Source organism: Eleutherodactylus coqui, chromosome 8, assembly GCF_035609145.1.
Source record: "Eleutherodactylus coqui strain aEleCoq1 chromosome 8, aEleCoq1.hap1, whole genome shotgun sequence".
Taxonomy (NCBI): domain Eukaryota; kingdom Metazoa; phylum Chordata; class Amphibia; order Anura; family Eleutherodactylidae; genus Eleutherodactylus; species Eleutherodactylus coqui.
Window position 1 is genome coordinate 87,738,653 of NC_089844.1, and position 25,251 is coordinate 87,763,903.

Genomic DNA, 25,251 nt, shown 5'->3' on the forward strand with positions numbered 1-25,251 from the left:
CAGTGCCAGTCCTGTCCAGAGGCCATATGTGGTATTGCAGCTAAATGCCAATGCCTGAAACCTTGCAAGATCAAATAAGGACCATAGACAAAAGTGGTGCTGTAATTAATGAAGGGGTGCGGGGGGGGGGGGGGGGGGAGTAAACCTTTTTTTAAAACCTTGGAGAGACCTTTAACCTCACAAGCAGTCACATGATGGAAAATGGATGATCAATTACTAAGACCTCATCAGAAAGACAAAGCAATCAGCAGACACACAGAACACATACACGGCTCTGACCAACAGAGGAGCAGACGGGTACACAGGCCGATTTTCCGTGGATGACATGTCCACATTTATTTCATCTTCCATGTGCATAGAAAATGGCAGTGAGACTTATGAAAGAGCAGGGAATGGACAGAACGTATAGATTATCCTCTATTCTTAAATGAGTCTATGTGTAAAAACGTTAGCGATTAATATCGTGATTTACATCTCCGAGTTTTCAGTGATTCCAAATGATACACTGCAATACAAATGATGGCACCCGCGACTGGTAATGCATTGCTGTATTTACAATGGCGAGAGGAAAAATTTACAAGACAGGATAGCATACAAGGTTGACATTGAGTAACAGTAAAACAAAGAAGCATTCATCGGATCCGTATTTCTGTACAAACTAATCGCAACGAGACTTTATTCACATTAAAAAAAATATCAAGATTTGATTTCGACCATAGACATTTCCCCCAAAAATCATTTGTTTTCATCAATCGCAGACCTTCCCTCACATAGCTTGCACCATCACCAAACTACAGAACTACAAGCAGCAAGAGCTACAACCAAATAAAAAAAAAAAAAAAAAAAAGGTAAAAACAAAAAGAAAAAAACACCCTTCTTGCTTCATTTCCTCTCGTCCAGGCTAAGCTCTCTGAAATAAAGTTACCACGTCCGCCATGGTCCTCCTCTTTTTTTTTTTTTGTTTTATTTCACTTTCTTTTTCCAACCGTAAAAAAACAGCAAATAAGGCCATTCAAAAAAATCAAGTCAAGCATGATTACTAGTATGTAGTCCATTGACCGATCCCTGGTCTTACACCCAAGAGTCCGGAGAGCCCGGGTACTGTTCTGATCTATAGGAAGGTCTCCGAGTGGAGTAAAAGTCAACATAGTTTGTGGTAGATTTAAGTCCGTATTGTGCATTCTGATCGGCTGCTGACGCGAACTGAATGCGCTCGTCGAAATACGGGTCTTCGTAGCTGTGCGGAGACTGCAAATACAACCGATAGGAGTCATAGTTTTTCCTATTTGAATCTTCAGGGCTATAATACAGCTGTTGAGGCTGAGAGAAGAGAAAAAAAAGGACAATGTTATTATTTGATATATTATTAGACTTTTTAAAAAAAATTTTTGGACTATAGTGGCACAAGTAAGGGTCAGCTATGGCACTAGTATTCATCATGGCTGTGTTATAGGACCGCGTTATAATGTCCTGCAGAGATCTGACTTTTATGAAAGGATAGAATACCCAGTTGTTTAATAAAATGACAGCACGTTGCCAAAGTCGCCACTAGATGGCGGTAAGAAAAGCTGACAGCGGCAGCGTCCTTTCATTATCAGAGATCAGACAGATATTGGCTCAACATTCCTTACAGCTCATAGGCAGCAATCCGTCAGAATATTGATTAATCATTTCAGAAAGCGGATTCCCAGAATAAAAGCAAGCTGAGCCTTGTAGCATCCATTAGAAGCATTCAGCTCCGGATGGTCAGAGGCCTAAAAGGCTTCACATTTTGCAGGTTTTTGGGGCATTTTTATTCTGTCGTGAAAAAAAAATAAAATACAGAGAAACAGTTTTCTCAAAAAAAAAATTAAGTGCTTGGAATATATCTATATTAGGGGAAAAACGTTACGAAAGTGCGCCTATGAGCATGGCGTGGCTCCGCGCTATTGCCGATTAGCCTTACCTGACTCTACACCTCATATTGGTGGTGATTTCATGTTGGGTTTTATAGCAGGGACATGCTGATTTAGAAATGCTGCTGGCTGTTCAATTACCCAACTTAAACAAAAAGAGCCGTATTGACTTTTGCAATCGTTAAACAGCGGCAGAATGTCGCAGCCATATTAGACATAATGATTGCTTCGGGCAGCAAAAAAAAATAACAGCTGGATTTTCAATCTATAAAATCCAGGTTACTTCACGTCTTTACTTGCAAATTCACAGAAATGACTGAGAAATACTGACATTAACAGATACGTCCTCCAGCTCCGGCTATTGCTGTATGAGAGGCTGTAATGATGTTTAAAGGGGTTGTCTGCTTTGGCCAATGCGGTTTTTGCTAAAATAGGCTGATCAGAGGGTGGCGGACTGCTGGGATTGTCATACGGGAGGAAAACCAGTGTGATCTGTGCAGATGCTGAACAAGCAGGGGGTAGGAGAAAAATGTGAAGTTAGAGCCAAGATCAGAATAGCATAAACTACTGTGAAACATGAGTAAAATATAAGTCACGGTGTGACCTCAGGAACGGTACAAATCACTAAATGTATTCACTTGTAAGTCTATAAAAAGGACCTACATCAGGAAACCTAGTAAGTGAGAAGAGCATCGAAGCCAGTGGTGCCCAGCCAGTGTCCTGGGAGCCACGTGACTCACAACCGTTTGCAGTGCTCCTCGCTACGGGACTTCTGCGCTACCACCAGACGTACTGGCAATTGACATTACTGCAGACATCCTAACCAGCAAATCGTGCCAATCCAGACGGCATAGCAGCATGAACTGTCACATTTAAATCATCTTGTTATGGCATGGGGCAAGTGATTGCACTGTCACCCTGCTACAAAGCATCCTAATGTAGGCGAATGCAGTCGTGGTGCAAGTTGGCGCAGGCTGATAAACGCAGGAAATCCATAAAGTTTGGATTTCTTATGATTGGCTGGTTGAAGCAACTTGCGAATCGCAACACACTGCATTCATCTACATTAGGATATGATATAGCGGGGCATAAGGTGATCATTGGCCGTACGGTGATTCACTGCCAAAGTTGCCACGTAGCTCTAGTTTATTCTTCTCTGCCCATTATAGATAGGAATGTGGCTCCCGGCCATCTCTCAAAGTTGAAAGTGGTGGAAAAGATTCGGGACTTCTGAACTTCTGAATGATTTGGGAGAAGGGAAGGGGGTTGTTGCAGCTGATAAAACTGCTTGGTGTATTTTCATTTATATGTTGCCAACTCTTTGTACATGCAGAATAAACATATTACAATAGTTATAGCCGTCTGTAGGACCTTCATATGTTAAATGGGTATTCCGGGCATTTACTATTACCTATCCTCAGGATAGGTCATCAATGGTTGATCGTGGGGTTCACCGCTCAAGATCTAGGTCGATCAGCTGATGCGCCGGCCTACTGTCAGTGGTCAGGGCTGGAAGTGTAATAGACTGATTCACTTCCACTGAGATCACTGGGAGTGATGCCTTCTATTACACTTTCGGCTGCTCTTTGCGGTCAGAGTCGGAAGTGTAATAAGAGGCATCATTCCCTTTGAAATCAATGGCAATGAAGCCAGCCATTACACTCATAGCCCTGACCACCGATGACAACATCCAGCCATGCTGCAGGCCACACTAACAGTTGATCCACAGCAATCCCGAATGGCGGATCACTTGCCAATTGATGACCTATTCTGAGAATGGGTCATTAATAAGAAAAGCCCAGGATACCCTCTTAAAGGGGTTTCTCGGCCCCTAACATAGCCAGGAATGTCTGATTGGTGGTGCTTCAGTTCCTGGGAGTGCTGAACTTATCCCAACTGGGCTGTGTTGCAATGAATGTCCAAGTGATGTCCTGGGAGTGTCACATGTTGGGTAAAAAGCCCAAGGGTGCCGAGTCCCCACCATTCTATGTATTAATGAACTAGACTCATTACACAACTTTAACATTAATGTGAACAACTAGAGATATAAAGGGAAAAAAATAACCTAAAATGTTCCTCTAACCTGTTGCCTCCTGTTCTGTTCCCGTGCTGGTGACGAATAGGAACTGATGTAGATTGGAGATGCTTTGCTGGACCCTGCAAGAATAACATCCGTTTAGTTCCATTGGACAACATTTCTATTCCCTCCGGTAAGATTCAGCAAACCTACGCAGACATTTTACAGGCCAATCTGTTTGCATGGAATTTAATGTCAGTTTACATGAGCGGGAAAGATCTGGGATCAGCACATCGGAGGAAACCGCAATGTGGACAATTTAACTGTCACTAAATAGAAGAGAAGCAGTAAATGGACGCTCCTGAGCATTACTAGCCCAGACAATGACAATCTGTGCCGCTGTCTGAAAGCTTCTCTGCAACAAATGTTTGCTATATTGTACAGTCAAAGTAACCAAAATCTGACCATTGACACTTGTGAAAGATGCCAGATCTTTTGTATACTGCACCCCCTGGAATGACCCACTGTGCAATGCTCTATTAATGGATGTGCCAGCTCTGGACACACAGGATCATTGGGTTAGGATGAATATTTTTGCTTTATTGTGTTCAGTATTGCAGTATATTGCATTTCTGCAGGCATTCTATTAAGCCTTGATACAGGCATGGCTTAATAGGCAGAGATGCATGGCGGCTTTGGGGGCCTTCTCAAGTCCCCAGGCTGCCATAATGTAGGAACGTTGCCCTTGATCTCATTGCAGGCGAGCAGTTTGGGTGACAGAGAGAGCTTCTTCCTCTCTCTCTAGGCATTTAAATGCCGCTGTTAAAAATAACACCAGCATCTAATTGTTTAACAGCCGTGATCAGAGTTATCTCTGTTCAAGGCTGCTGCAGCTGGCTGTCAGCTGTCAAAGACAACCGACATCTGCCGTATATGAAGTGGCCTCGGCTCCAGAGCCTGCTCCATACCAAGTCCGCTCACATCCGATGTACCTGTACTTTGGATATTGCCAGGGGGTTAATGTATCTTTAGAATGGTCAGAGCTCCATATCCCCTGCACAACCACACAGTTCAAGCAATTGCCCTAAGGCATAAAGTTATCCACAAAATATGGGATAAATGTATGATTGGTTTGGGTCCAACTGCTGGAACCTCCACCGATCACGATAATACGAACTCATGTATGCCCCCATATGAATGGAGAAGCGGCTGAACATGCGTGCGGCCACGTCATTCTTCTCTATGGAGCTGCCGATAAGAATCGGAGTACATTGCTCTGCAATTCTGAGCCGTCCTCTACAGGTGAAAGGAGTGATAATGCGAATGCTCAGCTGCTGCTCCGTTCATACGGCTGACACTTGGGACTTCCATTCTAGAGGTCATGCAAGTCTCAGCGGTTGGACCCGAGTAAACAGATACTCATCACCTATCCTATGGATAGGGAAGATAAGTTATTTTCATTGGAAAACCCCTTCAAAGACGACTTCTGCCCCAAACCAATAGTATTACTACTAAAGCTCCCCCTTCAGATTGCCCTCTCTCCATTAATGAAGTGAAATGCTGTGGGGAGTGCAGTCGGTGCCAGTGACCCCCTGAGCTTACAGCCTCATTCTACGCAACGAGTTACACAGACTGTTATCGGAGAATGATAATGGACTGCGGCTGAGAGTCGTCCAGTTTAATGAGGTTGCTGATACCATTTTACCATAAACACTGTGGGAATAAAGCCGGGATTGAATGCAATTTATTACGCCTCTCATAAGTAATGGGTTGTGACAGTTGTCAGATTGTACTGAAGTAGTGCAGCTGTCTCTCATGCTTCTCCCCTTCCTGCTTCTCACCAAAGCTTAAATTCCAGAATGTCATTAAATAGAATGACCCTCCCGGGAGAGGCGGAGGGGTCTATACGATTAACTCTCGTTGCAGAGTTTATTTGTAATAGCATGTATATTGGGCTGGATGCATGATTCTAGGTGAAATTATTAAATTTCCAGGCGGCAGCCGCCCACATCCACAAGTGCATTCTATATAGCTGTTTGGAGACACTAATAAGGAGGTAAGAATCTTGCGCCATGGCCTACACTGCTGAACAGCACATCCTATACTAGGTGGCTTGATTTGGTCATCACAATGGAAGTTGCACAGGACTGTAAATTTACACAAATGTGGGTAAGGAGGGAAGTTGTGCAACATCAATCCATGTAACTCCCTATTCATGTGACCATATTTAGGCTCTATTGTATCTTCATGTGCATGTCCATCCACCAGGATTACTCTCTTATGGAGAAGTACAGTATGCTATCGAAAGTAATTAAACACGAGAGCAAGAATCAAAAGTTTTATTTATATATGTTAATACTTTATTGGGCTGTCTTTGGCCCTAATGTCATCTGACACTCTGTGACAATTCAGCTGATATTTCCCCCCATTCATCCAGCAAACATCTGGCGAGTTCTCTCTAAGATGATGGATGCTGTTCATATTTCTTAATCTAATGTTCCAGCTCGTCCCAAAGATATTCAGTAGGGTTCAAGTTGATACTCGGTGCAGCCAGTCCAATCATGGAACATCCATATCCTCAAACCAACATAAAACAGCTTTGGTGGAAGTATAGCCGACCATTCCAAGAGTATTGCCACATTGTCTGAAGAACATTAGACCATAATGCCAGGGTACACCTCCGTGTCCATGGTTGTTGCTACAACAATTAACAGACCGAGACAATGCCACGTAAAGCATCCCCAGACCATAACAGAACCTCCACTGTACTTCACTGTTGGCACAACACACAAGCCAAATGCATTCCCCAGGCGTCCCCTTTAGAGATGAGCGAACGTACTCGGATAAGCACTACTCATCCGAGTAATGTGCTTTATCCGAGTAGCTCTCCGCTCGTCCTGAAAGATTCGGGGCGCTCCGCTGCTGACAGGTGAGTTGCGGCGGGGAGCAGGGGCAGAGCGGGCGGGAGAGAAGGAGAGAAAGATCTCCCCTCCGTTCCTCCCCGCTCTCCCCTGCAGCTCCCCGCTCCGCAGCGCGTCCCGAATCTTTCAGGACGAGCGGAGAGGTACTCAGATAAAGCACATTACTCGGACGAGTAGTGCTTATCCGAGTACGTTCGCTCATCTCTAGTCCCCTTACACACAGGTACATCCATCTGATGTGAAGATGGAGGAGCGCGATCCGTCACTCCATAGAACATTCTTCCATTTCTCAACTGTCCAATGACAATGCTCCTTGTACAATTGTAGATTGGTTAATGCATCCTCTTTGAGAAAACTCGCCAGGCATTTGCAGGATGAATGGAGGGAAATACCAGCTGAAGTGTATCAGATGTTAGCAGAAAGTATGCCACTGAGGGTGTCCAATGTCATTAGGGCCAAAAGGAGCCCCATGAAGCATTACAATATGTAAATAAATACTACTGTTGATGCTTGTTCAATTACTTTTGATAGGATAGTGTATTACAGACCAATGTTGGGTCCATGAACATGACATGTGCGTAAGTGCAGTATGACTGTATGTCACCATTTCTGTCACATGACTGAAGATTAACATAAGTTACATAATCATACTTCTTGTTCACCAAGCATTTTGGCACTCAAGTCTCCCTATAACCCTAAAGTAGGCCATCGCTAGTCATCATAAACAAAAACTGAAGTGTAAAAATCTGTGCCCCCCAATAAATCACAATAAAGCAAACTTCTTCACCCCATGCCCAGCATCCCATGTTTCCATAGCTGGCACTTCCATTAATGGTATATTGCACAGAGGACCCTTCCATGGGGTAAAGTACGTGAAAGACCTAGCACCTTTCCCAAGTGTTAGTGGTCAGATCCGGGTTACATTGACTTTACAGTACAGCAAATATCTGTTATCTGCCGTTTATCTATAATAGTTGGTGGATTTTAATCTGTTAAAGTTCCTTGAGCGTTTATTCAGTCCATGTCTGCGTGAAAACAAGTCCAGGAGACTAGCCTCTATAATGGGTCCGTGTGTTACCTGCGGAATAACAGACATCACACTTCCCCAAATTATACTAATGTGCACCTAGCCATACTGAATAATAAAAAAACGGACACACGAGCCGCCTATGGATGACCTACGGAACTGCACAATGAAAAAAGTGTGTTTCGCAGATGCAACATGGATGAGATTTTTTTATCTGCTTGTGCGCCGCTTGTCTTACATGTATGCTGGATCAAATTCTGACAAAATATCTAAAATCTCAGTAATGGCAAGGATATTAAGAAGTAGGAGCTGCCGCGCTCGCGCTGCTTAGCCTGGAGGTAAAACGATAAAAATACATTTCTCCGAATTGACAGCGTGAACCTTGAAAATGATTTAAATATCTCCCATCTGCTTGTCTTCATTATCAAGAGCTCGACAAGACACCAAAAGTGCGCGGCGCGTATTAATAAAACATGGCGGAAAAGAGAAAGGTTACGCTTAAAACAAACAAGCCATAAATCAGGCGTCAGCTTTGCGTTGGACGACAATACGATGCGAAATCGGCTCGCTTGGGGCTGCAGAACATCACGGTCTGATGCAGCATTTATTACGGACGTGACTAATGGATCGCTGGGCTCGACCTTTCATGTTGCTGTTCACAAATCATCAATTCAGATCAGACAGAAATGCTGAGAGCCGAGCGGCAGACGTGTGAAGCAGCCACTTACCGCTATACATATCCTTGTGTATTAAGGACTCCCCCTGGCTGTTGTAGTATTGCATAGAGGACTGCGTTCTCTCGTAATTGGAGTTCGGCTCCCGGATTCCTAACAGTGCTGGTGAGGATGACGTGCTGCCCACTGCCCCGAGGAAGAAAAAGCAAGGAGACACATTATGCATTATCACCTCTTCTCCTCTGAACGGCGCCAGTTTTGAAGCTGCATTTCTGCCGCGGAAATCTTGCGTATTTCCATGCGGTCACTCAGCGGAATTTCCGCCACGTGTTAACCGAGCCTTAAAGAGAAGTCCAAAAGCGCCCCCTATCAGTCTCCTTTTTACTGCAGGGGGTGCAGTAACCCCACAATGAGGACCGTAGACCCCTACTGATCAAGATAGGGGATAACAGGTTGAAATAAAACTTATTTGTATAGCGCCAACTTAATCCGCAGCGCTTTCAAGTCATTTATTTATTACTCCCTCCAAGCTGGGTACTCATTTTACCGACCTCGGAAGGATGGCAGACTGAGCCCACTTTAATTTGGTGGAACTAGGTGCTTGGAAGCTCGCATGTATTAATGGCAGTTTCATATGTGTCGGATTTGGATGTTGCGAGTCTGATATGTATTACCAACAGGATTTGTGGCAGGCAGCCAATTTCTGCGGCAAATCCTACACGAAGATTAGCCCCATTTAATGAAGTCAATCTGTGTGCGGCTAATTCGCCAGCTTTTACATGGGGAATCTGCAGCGCGCTGGTTAACAAATTTTTTTTTTTTATGGCGTGGAATTTTTAGTGATGCGAATGTAGTTGTGGAAGGTTTGTGGAATTTGGTACAGAATCTATGAACAATCCTGAATATTCGAAAAGACCCTGAAGTGTATTAAAGGGGTGTTCTGAGAAGGCAGGGGCTGAAGATAAAGGCGTAAAATAACTAAAAAGCCATACTTACTTCTCCAGTCCGATCTCGGAAGCGGTCATGTGCCATTCATGCATAGAAGATGCCCATGAGGCCAGCGGTAGCCCGAGAGGCCACATGAGCAATGAATGGCACATCACTGCTGCAGTAGCTTGGAAAGGTGAGCCTGTAATCCCCTTATCTGCTAACTGAATTTTTATTAAACCTGGGAAAACCCTTTAAAGTCATGTTCGCACGGCAAAGAACTAGTGGCCCGAGATTCTTGGGCGCAACTTTCTTCGCACAGCACTTAGACACTCCGTCCCTGTGCTGAGCATGGCACGGCACATTACATATCCTACTCCTGCGCGAGACTTGCATGAAAATAGTACATACAGCAAATGTTTGAAATTCGGACTCAAACTTTTAACCTGCTCAAAAAAAAGAAACAAAAACCCATTTATCTGACTTTGTATCAGTATTCCCACATCACAAGGATCTATCTGGCTGAACATAGAATACAGCGTATGGGAAGGGCTTCCAGGTAAGATTGTGACTCAGGTAGTCCGTGATGATTCTAGTAATACATCTCAGTATGCGATTCTCTGTTGGCTGTCAAACGGTCACCATGCCCGTCAAGGACATTAATGGAAGTGAAGGAGACAAAGGCTGCAGGGACAGGGGTCGGGGAACAAAATAAAAAAAAAAAAATCAGCAACACTGCAAGAGCAGCGCCATCGCTAATTGGGAATAACTGCTCCTGGGAAACGGTACTGCAAGACTGCAGCAAAGAGGGGTTAAGTCAAGGGTTTTAGAGTTACATTACCGCAGTGTAAGGAAACTGGAAGCACCAGGGGTCGGCAAGGGCATGGAGTGCATGAACGCGTCTAAAGGAAATTATGTGAACCTTCTTGGTTATTCCTAATGGACAAAAACCGAACATAAAGGACTTTTGAGATTTAAATACAGAAGGGGCTGGTGAGTTGGAGCAGACGGACCCATTAGGTCCCCTTTATTATGTCCTAGAGTATATCTAACCACGTCTGAACACTCACCGGACTGGATCATGGGCGACATTTGCTGATTAGTGGTTGATAACGACGGGTGGGATTTGAATCGATCACGTTCTAAGGTTGAGACTGGTGTGATAAAATGAGATTGATTCCAACCATCCTGTAAAGAAAAGGTATGCAGGTATTAGTGGCTTATGCGTAGAAAACCGGGATACTGTATTGCATGTAGAAATGTCTGAATATTAGGAGTCAAACCGAAAACAGAACCTGAATATATATTAAAGGGAAGCTCCAGCAGACATTGGGACGCACAGCTATGACCTTCCAATCAAATCAAGATATTAGCGTTGATTAATTGTTGCATATGGTGTCTCTAAGGGTGCTATTACATGAGCGCTAGCCAATAGAGTATGAGTTTTCCCAACAATTGCTGGGTGGCATCTATGAGCACAGGTACTACCCAGAAATTGTCTGGACAACGTGAGAGCCAGAGGCTTATGCTAGTGCTGGTGTAATACAGCCCAAACACCCTTCTGCATAGGTTGATCTAGGCATTTATATATGCACCAATCATGATGATTGGCCCTTGTTTGCCTAACCTTTACCCAGCATGATTGAGACTCTCTGCAGGACAAACAATCGTTCTTCCCCTGTAGGGGACCATGGCTGTTGGCAGCACATCTCTAGTTAACACGGAAAGAGGTCCTGCCAAAGATGAGAACTTTTAATGCGGCACAAAATATGCGATCAACTGATGGAGTGTTTGCTTATTTGTCGTCTGATCAGGTGCAGCTTTACATGGACTGATGAATAGGCAAATGAATGCTTGTGTCCGAATGTCAGCCTGTGTAAATGGGCCTTAAATCGCTTTTAGGAAGGCATTATCCATCTTCTATTTGCCATCTTTGTCTAGAGATCACTACAAGTAGGGTCTCTGGAAACTACAAGGCCCATGATGTTCTGCACAAACATCACAAATGCAGTTGGCTCAATCAAATCTAGCAGAAACTATAGTTCTATAAATCACTCCGCATTGTGCAGAAGATGCTGGTCTAAGGCACATGAAGGGCGAGAGGCTGCAGACTGAGCTGTGTGCAGCAGCATGCACGTCACAAGCAATGTCCTCATTTCAGCCCACTGCAGGGAAGCAGCAGAGATGACCGATAGGAGTTTGCCTGGTTGCAGCCTGAAGAAGAGTCAGTTATTGCAGATCTGTAGCTGCTACTCCCTGCACTCCTGAATTGATATATATACCATCTTGGGCGCTTTCTACCTGGTGTTCTATTAGGCCGGTAGCACACACGCGCAAGCAGTTGCAATTTGGAACTAATTGCTGGGCTGAATCTGCAAGTTCGGGTGCACCTGACGATTACCTCTAAATTGTAAGCATTAGCGGCGCTCATGTAATAGCGCCCTTATTCAGAAAACTAAGAGCCAGCAGTGGCATCAGACATAATGATTACAGGTGAGATGCAGTGCTATGCTGCATCTAATGTATAATTTAGCAGTACAAGCAAGATCAGACAGGACTGTTTATCCACAGGAGTACATTTAATGATGGCTGCCAACCATGCTGCTCACAGATCGGCAATTTTCCTGTTTTGTTATGCCGTATACATCACATCTTCAATGCGATCATAAGCAGCTCTCCTCTGAGGGGCAGTACTGATATCTTTCCTTAATCAGTTTTCACGTCCCGTCTTATAAGAGGCAGCGTTTCTCATATCAGTTCATTCGTAGATAAGAAAACCCAAAAAGTTGACATAAAAATAGAACAATTGTGAGAACACGATAATTGATAGATTTGACAAGGCGATAAGAATCTTTGTTTGTTGGGATGGTATAAGAGCGGATGTGAGAACGGTCTTCATGGTATAGTTATGGTACTATGGATTGTAGTCATTAAACACAGTAAACTATATTTGAAGTCTGTATTCACACTTTAACATGCATTTACTTCATTTTTTAAGACTCAAAATTCTGGACCGATTAATTTCTTAAAGGCGTAGTGCCAAGTTTTAAACCAGGCGTTGCCGTTATGTACCTTCCAGACTACATGTTATATATCCCTCATCCTCCCCGTTATGTTGGTCCCTTTTTTTCCCTTCCCCCTTCTGTTTTCCCTCCTTTCTTACTTCCAAATCCTAATAGGCGTAACCGATTCAATTTTTTTAATCATTATTATGTCGGGCCATGCTGTAATTTTTTTTGCTTCTGTACATGGGATACAATCTCTTTTTTTTATATCTAGACTGAACTAGCACAATTTCCCAAACCGGTAGACTACAAGACTGGACTATAATCCTTGGGATCAGTTTTTCTCCATTAATCATGCCTTGGTCTGACCCGTCTATTCTTTCTTTTGGTTTGTTATTTGCTGAAAATTAAAAAAAAAAGAATGTATTCAAAAACAGGGTTAAAAAACCAAACCAAACAAAACAAAAAGTGGTGGTTAGCCCTCCCCCACAGCTATCACATTAATGGGGGTCCCATATTCTCTGATATGGAGTGGCAGTCGAGCATACGTGCTACTACTGGAATAGCAGCGCATATGCTTGGCCTTCCGCTCCATTAATACAGGAGGACATGGGACAACCATTCTTATGACCTGCATGTGCCCCAGTGGTTGGATCCCCACCAATCTGACACTTACCCTCTTTCATGTAGGCAGGGAATAGGCTTAAAACGTGGTGCAACCCCCTTAATTAACTTTACAATGTTTGAAGTTCTTTATGATGTTACAGAGGTTCAAATCCCCTGTACAGACCTAGACAAACAGTAACGTACGGCCACCACTAGAGGGAACTTCATGTATACTGTTAATATATTAAACACACACGCTATGCTGTGAGCTCCCCCTAATGGTGGCAGAGCTATTTACTACGCTGTGTGATTATGTCAGGGGATTCCATCACAGCTAATGAAAACTGAATTGTGACGGAACCCCAGAGTGGAATCATTCACCTTCATTAGTGAGGGTTTCACATTTCTGTTCTATTTTGAGTATAGAATACTGTAGTTCACCAAGTTATTCTATACTTCAAATATAGCCGAATCAAGCGGGACCCTCGTTAGACATCAAAGTGGTTCACATCTTAACGACAGTGAATGGTTTTCTTTTGTTCCATTCTGGGGTTCCATAACAAGGTGGTTTTCGACAACGGTGAAAGAACCCCGTGACGTAAGGACACAGCGAAGTAATTAACGCTTTATGGTTTTATAATGTTGTTCTAGAATATATGTGTTATCCCACTGTACGGTACGATTTAGGGGATAGCTGCTTTTCCTCAGGCGTACATCTTAAATGAGAGTTTGTGGACACCTCTTAGTTTTATGTTACTATAGTGGGAGGAGCCAAAAGCTAAGGACAGGTATTGACAGCTGAGTAGCAGTTACCTGTCAGGGAGAGGAAGGAGAAGGTATTCCCCAGAGGTTAACTGCAGATGCTGTACCAGCAACCACTAGTTCAATCAGGGAGGCAAGGAATCCCTAAGGCCTTATTCAGACAACTGTATTTTATATCTGCACATGAATCCATTATAGCCTATGATGGTATTCACATGGGCATGTTCTCAACAAAGACAAAGAGTCTGTGTAAAAAACAAACAAAAAAACAGCTGCATGTTCTATTCTGGTCTGCATTCACAAACAAGAATATCCCATGCAATGTTCACTGTCGCCCCTGATCGGACAGCCCATGGACTGCTGCCTGTGTGCTGTCTGATGCAATTTGCACTGGACATTCTTAGCGCAATTCACATAAAGACATCTGATTGAGGCTTTAGTCCAGGGATTTGGTCCCGCTACACTTTATCTACAAGTAGATTGTGAGTTAACCTGCCTCCTGTATCTCTAGATTACTATTTGGGGTCTGCACTGCATAAGGCCCCCTGACCCGGCCGTTGTGGAATATCGCCATCAATATTCTGCCATGGGGGAGCAGGGGGAAAGAGCTGTCAGTTCCCTGCAGTGAGCCTATCTGACAGATAGGCTCACTGCGGAGAATTGCGGCATGCTGCGATTTAGATCCTGGGAGTGGAGAATTGCTATGACTCTGCTCGTAGACACGACGGCTGCACTTTCCATAGCAACGACCCTCACCATAGGCTCCACTCCTAGGTATCATATGCGTACGGAGCTATAAAAGGAGACTACAACCTTCACAAAAATCGATGAAACAGCAGAGACTACTGGACGACTTAGTGTTTAAAGGTTGACATTCCCCAAATTCCATCCCCTTTAATATTCTGCAGAGTGATGGAAAGTAGTATCCATAGATTTGTGATCCGTGTGATGCTCGCACACACTTACCTTCTTGTAGATGCTGCGGAGGTCTCGATATTGCCAGAGCGTATTTAGCACCTGAGCAGCAGCTTTCACCACCTTCAACGAAGATCTAAAGGGTAGGAAGAATGGTCAGATATGACACGTATAACTGTTCTAAGAAGAGAAACCACACAGGCCTCAGGGGCGAGCGAAGAGCGGAGGGCAAATACCAGCTGTTAGGATGTGTGAGTTATGCTGCAGCCTTTCTTAGAAATAGGAAAAAGGATTTCAAGGAAACAAATCCGGCATCTATTAAATATCTGACTGCATTCCTGGCCGTAATTACCCGAATAGGGAAAACCGCAGGTCCATCTGCAATTGTGATTTTTTACTTATATTACCACAACGTAGTTTTTGTCTCCTATAGTAGAATATGGAGAAACCTTCAATTCTAGCAAACACCCCAAACTTGTGTGCATCTAATAGTCTGAACTGTATGGTTGGTGTCATGTTACTTGTATGCAAAATCTGACCAATGTCCCAAGAGGTTGCTGCATTGGACCCCATCAACCTGGAAAATAAATGGGCTGCAGCACTGAAGTGAGTTGGGCTGGCTATAGCTCCCTGGCTGGGAGATGTTAGAGGGGACATAGCACTAAATCAGCACTTCCGTCTAAGGGACCAGTAAAGGACCCCCATGTATATGCCAGCCATATACTATCACTTTACAAGTTGGGAATATACCTTTTTCAGCTACACTGAGGGTACATTCACACCGGTGTTAAGAGCATTCAATCACAAATTCTGTTCCTCTGAAACGTTTAATTTCTTTTTTTCTGCTCCAAAAATTGAAGTTTTTTTCCCATTACTTTCAATAGGGTTTAAAAAAAACGGATTGCTGTCAGTTTGCTTCGGTTTAGTTTCTTTTTTTTTGTTTGTTTGTTTTTAGGTTGCTTTCACTTGGCCAAGTAACTTGTGGGAGATTTGTGTGTTGTGATACAAATCTTGTGCGATTATAAACTTCATGTCCCATCTCTTCGCATTCCTTGGAACGTATCACCCATTGATTTCAGTGGGACCTTTAATGCATGTCATTACTCTCCCATTGAAATCTATGTGAAACACTTCCGGTTCTCTATCGGGCGTGAAACTCGTGCGAGGGGATCAGAATTTCACAGATGTCTTAAAATCGCATGACGAGAGCGACAGCGGGCTGAGGGAATCACTTAATTCTGTTTTTCTGCTCCAAGAACAGAACAGAGAGATGGAATTGTGACGGAATGCTCTAACATAAGAGTGAATGAGCCCTGAGATTCTTGTACGCAACTTCATCTGTTTGCTGTTCAATATGCGGAACACACATTACCTGTCCTATGTACCTGCCAGACTCACACAAGAATAGGACATCTATCAACTTTTCAAGCTCGGATTTTAAATCAGTGTGCGGGGCGGGGGGGAAATAAAAAAAAAAAAAAAAAAAAAAAAAAAATCGATACATTTGGGTGCAAATCTGCTGCAAAATTGCACTATGTGATCATACCCCTATGAACATGGCATGTTCAGGACACAGGTGGCAGGTAACTTGATGGGAGCACAAACTTTAGAAAACTTGCCAATAAAGGTGCCAGAGGTTAAGCAGCGGGGATATTAGTATTATGGATGTGTCCTGTATGGGTAATATTTATATGTGAGGGGACTTACGAATGGTGATTAGGCCGCTTTGGGAAATTGTGTTAAAACACAGCAGCAGACAGAAGTCTGGGAAAGGTCACGGAACCACAGTGACCGCCACGTCACCGATTTATAATTTAATTTGTGACATTTATGGTCATCAAATGGAGAAGAATTTTATTAAGAGGAGAGGGGAATGCAGCGGCACACATGGATTGGATACGCCAAGACGTACAAGAAAAATTTAAATCTGGATTTCATCTAATAACATTAATCTAATTTCGAGAAGAACATGGATTTCTCTTTGTCTCCCGTTCCTGCTGTGAAACCAAATGGCCAGAGGTTTCTAATGAAGTGAGTATGAATTAATGAACAGATGCCTGCAAAAACTAATGACAATCTACTGTATTTATGCAACTTAAGACGATATTGTGACTCCGCTGAAGGCTCCGGATGGGGCGCAGTCACAGGGCTTCCAGGAAGGAATAATTAAAAGCTACAGGTTACCGGCTGTTACCGGAGAGAGGACGCCCGGCTTATCTCCGTATGCAGACTGGTAATTGGCCATCATACGTTATTTCTGTACTGAATCATTACTTGCCTGTCTCCTTTTCCTTTTGTGATATTCACCAGTTTCTCTATCCCCCCTGTGTCCGCCAGAGCCTTTGCATTCTCCATGTTCTTACTGGTGACTTCGTGCAAGGCACAGCAAATCGCTGCAATGGTGTCGTCCGATAAAACATTGGGGCCGTTGCCTCCGGAAAGACGATTGACTAGGTCCCTCATTGCATACTTGCCTAGAACAGACAAGACATATTTTCATTGCAAGATCCCCGGAGTTTTGGAGCTCAAATGGAATTGTAGGGAGAGGAGGGGGAGGGGGGGGGGGAGAGGGGACATTTAAACGAAACTTTTACTTTTGTCTTAGGCCTCCCGTCCACGGACAATATATCATTGCGTTATCCGCATGTGGGTAATGCAATTAATGCCTTCTATAGGCCAACTATGGAAAGCACAGCTCGATGTACACGAGCAAGAATCTGTCGCGATTTTCCGCTCTCGTATAAAAATTGCGATCAGGTTTCTAACCTAATGATAGGTTCATCGGGGAAAATTGCGGTGACTTTCAGGTTCTCCCACGGTGGAAATCCGCTGCGGGAAAATGCAACACCCGTGGACAGGTGGCCTTAAACAGTTTATTTTCTAGATGTAGATTTTATTTATTTATTTTTTAATTTCATCGGCTGTACAATTAACAGGATTTAGAGAAACACTTTACAGCAGCTTCATGGGCCATTCATACAACAGATCGGAGCGGATTTCTATGGAAGAGCATTGTGGGCATGTTCTGTGACCTGTGCCAAGGTCATTGTGCAGTTAAGGTTAGGAGGTGAGCTGTGACCATCACTTATTGTGAACGGTGGTTCCTGTGTTATCCAAGGGTTACCTTTAGAGAGGAGCGAACCTACTCGGCCACGCCCTTTTTTCGCCCGAGCGCCGCGATTTTCGAGTACTTCCGTACTCGGGCGAAAAGATTCGGGGGGCGCCGTGGGTGAGTGTGGGGGGGGGGGGGGGGAGGGAGAGAGAGAGGGCTCCCCCCTGTTACCTCCCGCTCCGCCTCCACCGGCGCCCCCCGAATCTTTTCACCCGAGTACGAAAGTACTCGAAAATCGCGGTGCTCGATCGAGTAATTACTCGAAACGAGTATATTCGCTCATCTCTAGTTACCTTCCATTGTAATCATGCCTGTGATGAAAATGAGGTAACCGATGAAGTTTTCTCTACAGAACAGGAAGTGTCAGACTGGTATTTGGTGTCGTGGTCTGTGTGAGAAATGCAGGAATTACGGATTTTTTTTTTTAATATAGTGTCATGGAAAATTTAAAAAAAAATCACCAAGTCTTAAAAAAAAATGGTTTCGGAGAACACATTCCCTTCAAGGGTACAAGTCCAGCTTTTTTTTTTTTTTTGCTGAATTAGATCCCACATACCCGATGGCAGCTCTTGCAAAACTCAAATAGAAACAATTACAAAGTTGTAATTAAACAAGCTTGGGAAAGAAGCGGACCAGAGCAACCAATTCATCCTACTCTACTTTTAGGTTATACGTTTATTTCACCTTTTCCTCAATTTGAGTGATTGGAAAAAATTAAATTGAGCATGAAAAATAAGAAGAATGCATTGCACTCATGTCATGGTGCCGACTACATACCAATCAGCTCCTTGTTCCGAACATCTAACGCCATGTTCCTCAAAGCTGTAGCAACAGAAGACACCACTCTGTCGTTGTCCATCCGCAGCAGCTCCACCAGGATGGGCAGCCCTTTCTCCTTCCTGACGGCGGCTCTTATGTATGCTGCAAACTGCAGAGGACAGTAATTATTTAACGCTCCAAAGCAAAATTCTTCAGGTCATCTTTACTCTACTCTCTAAATTTTATTACAAGTAACCAGTGTCAAATTACACAGATCCCCGGTTTTATTAGATATTGTATTTTTCCGTGTATTAGATGCGCTTTTTTGACAAACATTTTGCTCAAAAATTGCACCGCGTCTTATACAGGGCATTTAAGTTTTCGTTGGAAATGATCCGAAGAAAACTTACATGAATGTCGGCTGCAAAGTACCGCTCACAGGTGTGCTGAAGCCCTTAGGGCTCAGTCATACTACCAGAGTGGGGAGGCAGAGCAGCAGCGTAGTGGAGCAGAGCAGCGACGCAGAAAAGCAGGGCAGCGGTATGCCTGCCCCCTCACACATACACACTGCACACACATATACATTACACACACAGCACATACATATATACATACAACACAGTCTATTCACCAGCAGTCTCTTCTCAGCGCTGCCTGGCCGGTCTTCTGTCCCCTGCACTTGGTCCTGATAGCAACCTGTAAACAGCAACCTCTCGCGAGACTGCGTGGGGTGCTGTGAAGAGCTACCGAGACCTGTCAGGCACTACAGAGAGGACAGGCCAGTGAGTATAGCAGGGACCTATAGTGGGATTTAAACATAGAACAGTACTATGTACTGTTTTTATGTTTAAAATCTTTTTTTTTAAAATTTTGGGTGGGAAAGTAGGGGGTGCGTCTTATAAAGAGGGGCATCTTATACACGGAAAAATATGGTACTTCCATAAACAGAACGCCATTAAGTAGCTGTCGGAATAACAAGTATTATTACCACTGCTTTATTACCTTCCAGTTCCCAGCAGAGAGATTCTGGAGAGACCCGGCGGAACCCTCTAACGTTGCAGGGTTAGAACTTTCAGCTAATAGAGTCAGATATGGCTTAACTACAGTTGGGTGCCAGAGCATTTCCACTCCCTTTGGAGACTGGGACAGTCCTGGAATAGGTCCTACACCGTCCCACTGTAAAAAATAAAAAAACAAGTCATTGAAAAGACTCTTAAATACTGCAGTATATACAAATTTTGTTCATGGACTCAACAACAAGTAGTTGGCTGGAAGTTAAAGGGGTCTTCCAGGCTATCTTTATTGCTGATGGAGCGGAAGGAGATCGCTCTGACATAGTAGGCACAGCTGTCATTTATTTTAATGGGAACTGCGTCTGCAATTATCAGCGCTGGCCACTACAGACAAGTTGGTGCTATCTGCTTCTGTTTTTTGCCAGTGATAGCAGGGGCCTGAATAGCTGATCAGCTGGAGTCCTGATTGGTATACCACAGCAGATCAACTATGGAGGACCTAAGTCAGCAATAAAAGTAACCCGGAAAACTCCTTTAGGCAATATGGTTGCCTTATGAGGAGTCTCCATAGTTGCTGCTTTGAAGGGTTTACTGGGACCTATTGGACTTTGGTGCTATGGTGAGCGTGTTGGCCTCCTCTTCAGCCTGACGTTACATTCATCGATCACATGGCCTTTGTTCAGCTCGGTTCCAATACCAGGCACGATCACTAGACACATGGCACTGTGTTTGGCATAAGTAATAATAAATCTGTCCCAATGTTAAGGAATCAAGGTCGGCACTTTCTCCCAAATCCTAATTTCCCTAATCAAGATCACCGACATGAGCCTTGCACATAATCGAATAATCAGAAACTACAGATGGTACTTGTCACTTGTCACAAGAGCAAGCAGTACGCCTACCATCAGAATTCGGTAAACATGACATTACTGGCACCAGGTACGTAACTATACTACTGAAACCTGGCACCAGAATCTGAGTCAAGTCAGTGGAAGGTGCCAAGCTAAGAACCATACTATTGCCTCTTGGGTCAGTAACGGGCACTTGGCAGTATAGTCAGCCCTGCAGCTCCGGATTACGCACTAGTACAGAATCAATGCCAGTAACGTTTGATTTGATTTTTCTATTAGTTGGTTATAAAAGGTTAACGAATTTAACATTCAGTAAGTGAGTCTCTTTGATTGATCATTTAAGTATTGCTTTTCAGCATGGAAAAGGTCCTTTTCCACTGGCGGGATTTCTGGCAGGAAGAAACGCCGATCGACAGTTCTGCAACCTGATCTGCATGATGCAATTAGGCCTACTGTTTGTGCCCAAATGATTGTTGGTGCAATCGTTCGGGCACATGTCATTCCAATATAGTCAACAGTGGTTAATACTGACTGCACCCACCAGGTCTTCTTGGGGTGGTCTTTTCTTCTTTTTCTTTTTTTTGCCCCAACAACTTGAGTCCGAGTCCTTGCTGGGGGAATCCTTGCAGAAGTCTTCAATTTCATTAATTCCCAACAATCGAGCTTGAGGCACTTCCAATTCTAGCCGGTAAGACAAGTTCCGCAAGGTGCAGACACAGTTCTCCACTGTCTGGAAGAGAAGGAAAATGCAGTGTCAGTGTCTGTCACTCTCTCCGAGTGTCTACAAGAGAACCGTGTAATTAGCTCTGCAGCAGAGGAGTTGTCGTCACTGGAAAACACGAGATGTTATGTGGTTTTTAGACTGCAGAAACTAAGCGCGTTAATGACTCTGGGAGCACTTTCTCCAATTAATGAAACAAACGTCAAGCGGTGGGTTATGGAGCAATTAATACCAGCCAGCACTTGCTTGCCTTAACATATGGACAACTGCTCATGAATATGCTAAAAAGTACAAGGAAATGAAAAATCACCAAGATAAATATGCCAAAACAAAAACAGAGAATAAACCCAGACGGACCCCAAAGTACTTATCCAGCATTATTAGTGATAAAAGCCAAAGCAATATCCCATCTCTGCTAGTTTATACGACTGCTGTCTTAGTTGTTTTAACCCCTTAAGGACCAGGCTGTTTTGTACCTTAAAGGGGTTGTCCCGCGGCAGCAAGTGGGTCTATACACTTCTGTATGGCCATATTAATGCACTTTGTAATGTACATTGTGCATTAATTATGAGCCATACAGAAGTTATAAAAAGTTTTTTACTTACCTGCTCCGTTGCTAGCGTCCTCGTTCCCATGGAGCCGACTAATTTTCGCCCTCCGATGGCCAAATTAGCCGCGCTTGCGCAGTCCGGGTCTTCTGCTCTCTTCAATGGAGCCGCTCGTGCAGAATGCCGGCTCCGTGTAGCTCCGCCCCGTCACGTGCCGATTCCAGCCAATCAGGAGGCTGGAATCGGCAATGGACCGCACAGAAGAGCTGCGGTCCACGGAGGGAGCAGACCCCGGCGGCCATCTTCAGCAGGTAAGTATGAAGACGCCGGACCGCCGGGATTCAGGTAAGCGCTGAGCGGTTTGTTTTTTTAACCCCTGCATCGGGGTTGTCTCGCGCCGAACGGGGGGGGGGGGGGGGGGGGGGGGGGTTAAAAAAAAATAAAAAAAAACCCGTTTCGGCGCGGGACAACCCCTTTAAGGACCAGACACTTTTTAGGGATTTTACCCACGTGGTGGTTTAACTGCCCTATTTTCTTTTCCCTTCACCTACGAATAGAAAATATGACAGTTATTTTTTAAAAATATCTTTTCACTGACTTTTTTTTAAAGTTTTATTAGGGATAAAAGGTTAAAAAAAATATATGATTTTTTTTAACACAAAAAAAAAAAAAAGAAAATAGTATATTTATGCTAAAATAAAGTAAAGGAATGGGTTCCTCATTTTGTTTTGGACGTTTTGATACAGAATATGTATGGTTTTGGAGCTCTGCTGTGACAGGGGATCCTGGCGCTCGCGTAGTGGAAAAAACAATTACACTTTCACTTTTTAGTACATGGCGTTCATGGAGCGCTATGTACTGGGGAAAGGAGAAGATAGAAAGAGTTAAAACCCCCTCCTGCCTTCTCCTCTGGGTTGTCAGCTGTGACAAACAGCTGATAACCCGACATGCTTCTGATTAGTTTCAGAAGCAGGGGCTTTAACCCCGGACGTTTTTTTTTTTTACTATCGGCTGGGTTTAAAGCCCAGAACCAAGCGCCGTAAATTTACAGTGCTCAGTCCCTAATAGGTTAAATATACTGCCACAGAATTTGGGGGAACAGATTTGGCAGACATTTCCAAGCGTTTTTCACAACGCGGTGGGATTCTGTTTGGGGGTCCCGTTTACAGGTGTTGAAAACAACTCAGGGTGACGGAACCCCTGAACATAATCGAATGGAAGTATTGACTGTTATTAGTGAAACAGACACCACTTTGGTAAAGGTTCAGTTTGTTTCCGCTATATTTGAAGTATTAAATAGCGCACTCAACTATGTTATTCTATACTCTGAATAAAACTGAAATGAACGGAGCCCTTATCAAATGAAGCCATGTGATGGTACGTGTGCGGTTGTCTGGGATCAACAAAGTGCTAGAGTCAAATTGTTGGCGTAAAAAAAACCGTGACAAGCCATCTTTTGTGAAGGGGACAAGTTTCTAGTTAGTTAGGATCCGGAGACACTGTCCCCAATGTTTTCTATGGGACGTCAAAGTGCTGTCTTTCATTAATGTAAGTGAAGGTTTCCATTAATTTTCGTTCGGCGGTTCCATCAAGGGTTTTTAACCCTTTCTGCCTTCTGCTTCCTCGAGTACACAGCACTCAATGAGCACTGTGTACTAGAAAGTCAAAGTAAAAGTGTAACTCACTCCGGAGTCGGGAGGTCATGTGACCGCCAGGGTTCCCTGCTACAGCAGAGCTGGAGGGTCATACAAGACGCTGATCAGCTCTGCCAGTGACTAATGTCACTACAGGGGTTGTTTTGCCCTGTAACTGGGGCTCCTATGGATGCCCCAGCTACAGTGGGAAAGTGTCAAATAAAAAAAAAAAAAAAAAACACGTGAATGTCCTCTAGAGGTCTTATATGACGTCATAGATATAGATAGATAGTAAAAAACATAATTACATGAATAAGTAAAACAAAATTACAGAATAAAATAACAATATATACATACCGAAAGAAAATAAGCCAAAACGGACGTCAACCTAAAATGTCGCTATAAGCACCCTGTAATCCCAAACCATACATATTATATATCAAAACGCCCGAAACGAAATGAGAATCCGTTCCCATACTTTATTTTAGTGTAAATATACTAATTAAAAAGAAATAACTAGAAATGTTAAAAAATAATTTTTTAAAGTTTTTTACCCCCAATAAAACTAAAAAACTGAAAAAAAGGCAGTAAAAAAAGATATAAAAAAAAATTCGCCACCTATATGTCGCGGGAAAAAAAAAAAAACACAGCAAAAATAATTTTGATAGCTAAAGGAAAAAAAATAGGGCAGTAAAACCACAACATGGTGTAAAATCCCTAAAAAGTGTCTGGTCCTTAAGGTACAAAACAGCCTGGTCCTTAAGGGGTTAACATGGTCCAATGTTAGGTGTAAAAAAAATAAAATTAAATAAAATAATGAAAACAAAAAAAGATTTGAATGACATTCAAGTCATTGAAAGTGCAAAAGGACCCCCAAAATGAGTGCACACAGATGGACATCTACGTGTGCTTTTTTTTTTTTTTTTGACAGTTCATTGCTAAACAACCGTAGTGAAGTAAAAAATTGGCCTTTTTTTCTTGCATGCAAGAAAAATAGATGACACGGATGTAGAAACACAAACACATGCAACCCATACGGATGGCACACGGATGTGGTATGGTTTACTGATGAATACACAGTGCAGCTTCTGGTAATCCTAGTGCCTTCCTTGCTGTTTGCTCCTGTTACAAATAGACAAGAACATTATTTTAGGGAATTTAGTTTTTTTTCCACAATCTAGTCAGGGCCAGACTGGCCCACCAGAGGATCTGACACATTAACAAGCCCATAGAAGACAACCTCATGTGGAGATGACCGAGTAATCAATTGTGATGGAATTAAATGTCCTGTACATGGCGGTTGGGACCTCACAATCATTTCGTCCCGTGTATCCAAGGAACCCCAGGACAATAGGGATTCTTGTACATATTCTCTATGTTCTAAGTACCATAGGGTAGATTTAGGACATCTCACGAGAATCTACTTGAACTCCAGCTATGGGAGAGAGGGAATAAAGTGATCTGCTAGATTGGATTTCTTTCACCATGTTTTATAAACATTCACGAATATGAGGGATTGCTGAAGGTCTATCGTCAGCTTTAGGCCTTGTTCACACGACTGTATATAAGCAGCCATTTACATCCGTCCAAAAATCAGGCAAAAAGTGCGACCATCTGAAGCTCTGGATTCCAATGTTTTCATTCACATGCCGTGTAAAAATAGAACATCTGCGCCTGTTTTCGGTCACCAATTCTTTACGCTGTGTCCAAAGATAGCTCTTACCCTATCTTTGGCTGAGATACGCTGTAAGCTCCCATTGACTCCTATGGGAGTTTGAAAAAAGGGAGTGGGAGGGAGTGTAGCCGCATCCAATGCCAGGTAAAGACGACAGCTGGCTCTATTTAAGCATTAGCAGTCATTCCG

At 43.4% G+C, this 25,251-nt stretch overlaps 1 protein-coding gene across 5 annotated transcripts in view; it reads right to left on the minus strand.

The window, feature by feature from the left end:
• Window positions 1-308: 308 nt before the first annotated feature.
• The window catches only part of PKP4 (plakophilin 4), a 271,047-nt gene continuing 246,104 nt past the window's right edge, over window positions 309-25,251 (minus strand). For all 5 annotated transcript variants that reach the window (XM_066575995.1, XM_066575997.1, XM_066575996.1 and 2 more), the window contains 9 exons: window positions 21,026-21,214; window positions 19,623-19,796; window positions 18,639-18,789; window positions 17,028-17,223; window positions 14,801-14,885; window positions 10,532-10,649; window positions 8,589-8,720; window positions 3,979-4,052; window positions 309-1,320 (listed from right to left, as the gene is read on the minus strand). In XM_066575995.1, the coding sequence (XP_066432092.1) occupies window positions 1,072-1,320; window positions 3,979-4,052; window positions 8,589-8,720; window positions 10,532-10,649; window positions 14,801-14,885; window positions 17,028-17,223; window positions 18,639-18,789; window positions 19,623-19,796; window positions 21,026-21,214 (1,368 nt within the window). In that variant the 3' untranslated portion in view covers window positions 309-1,071. The remainder of the gene's footprint in view (window positions 1,321-3,978; window positions 4,053-8,588; window positions 8,721-10,531; window positions 10,650-14,800; window positions 14,886-17,027; window positions 17,224-18,638; window positions 18,790-19,622; window positions 19,797-21,025; window positions 21,215-25,251) is intronic.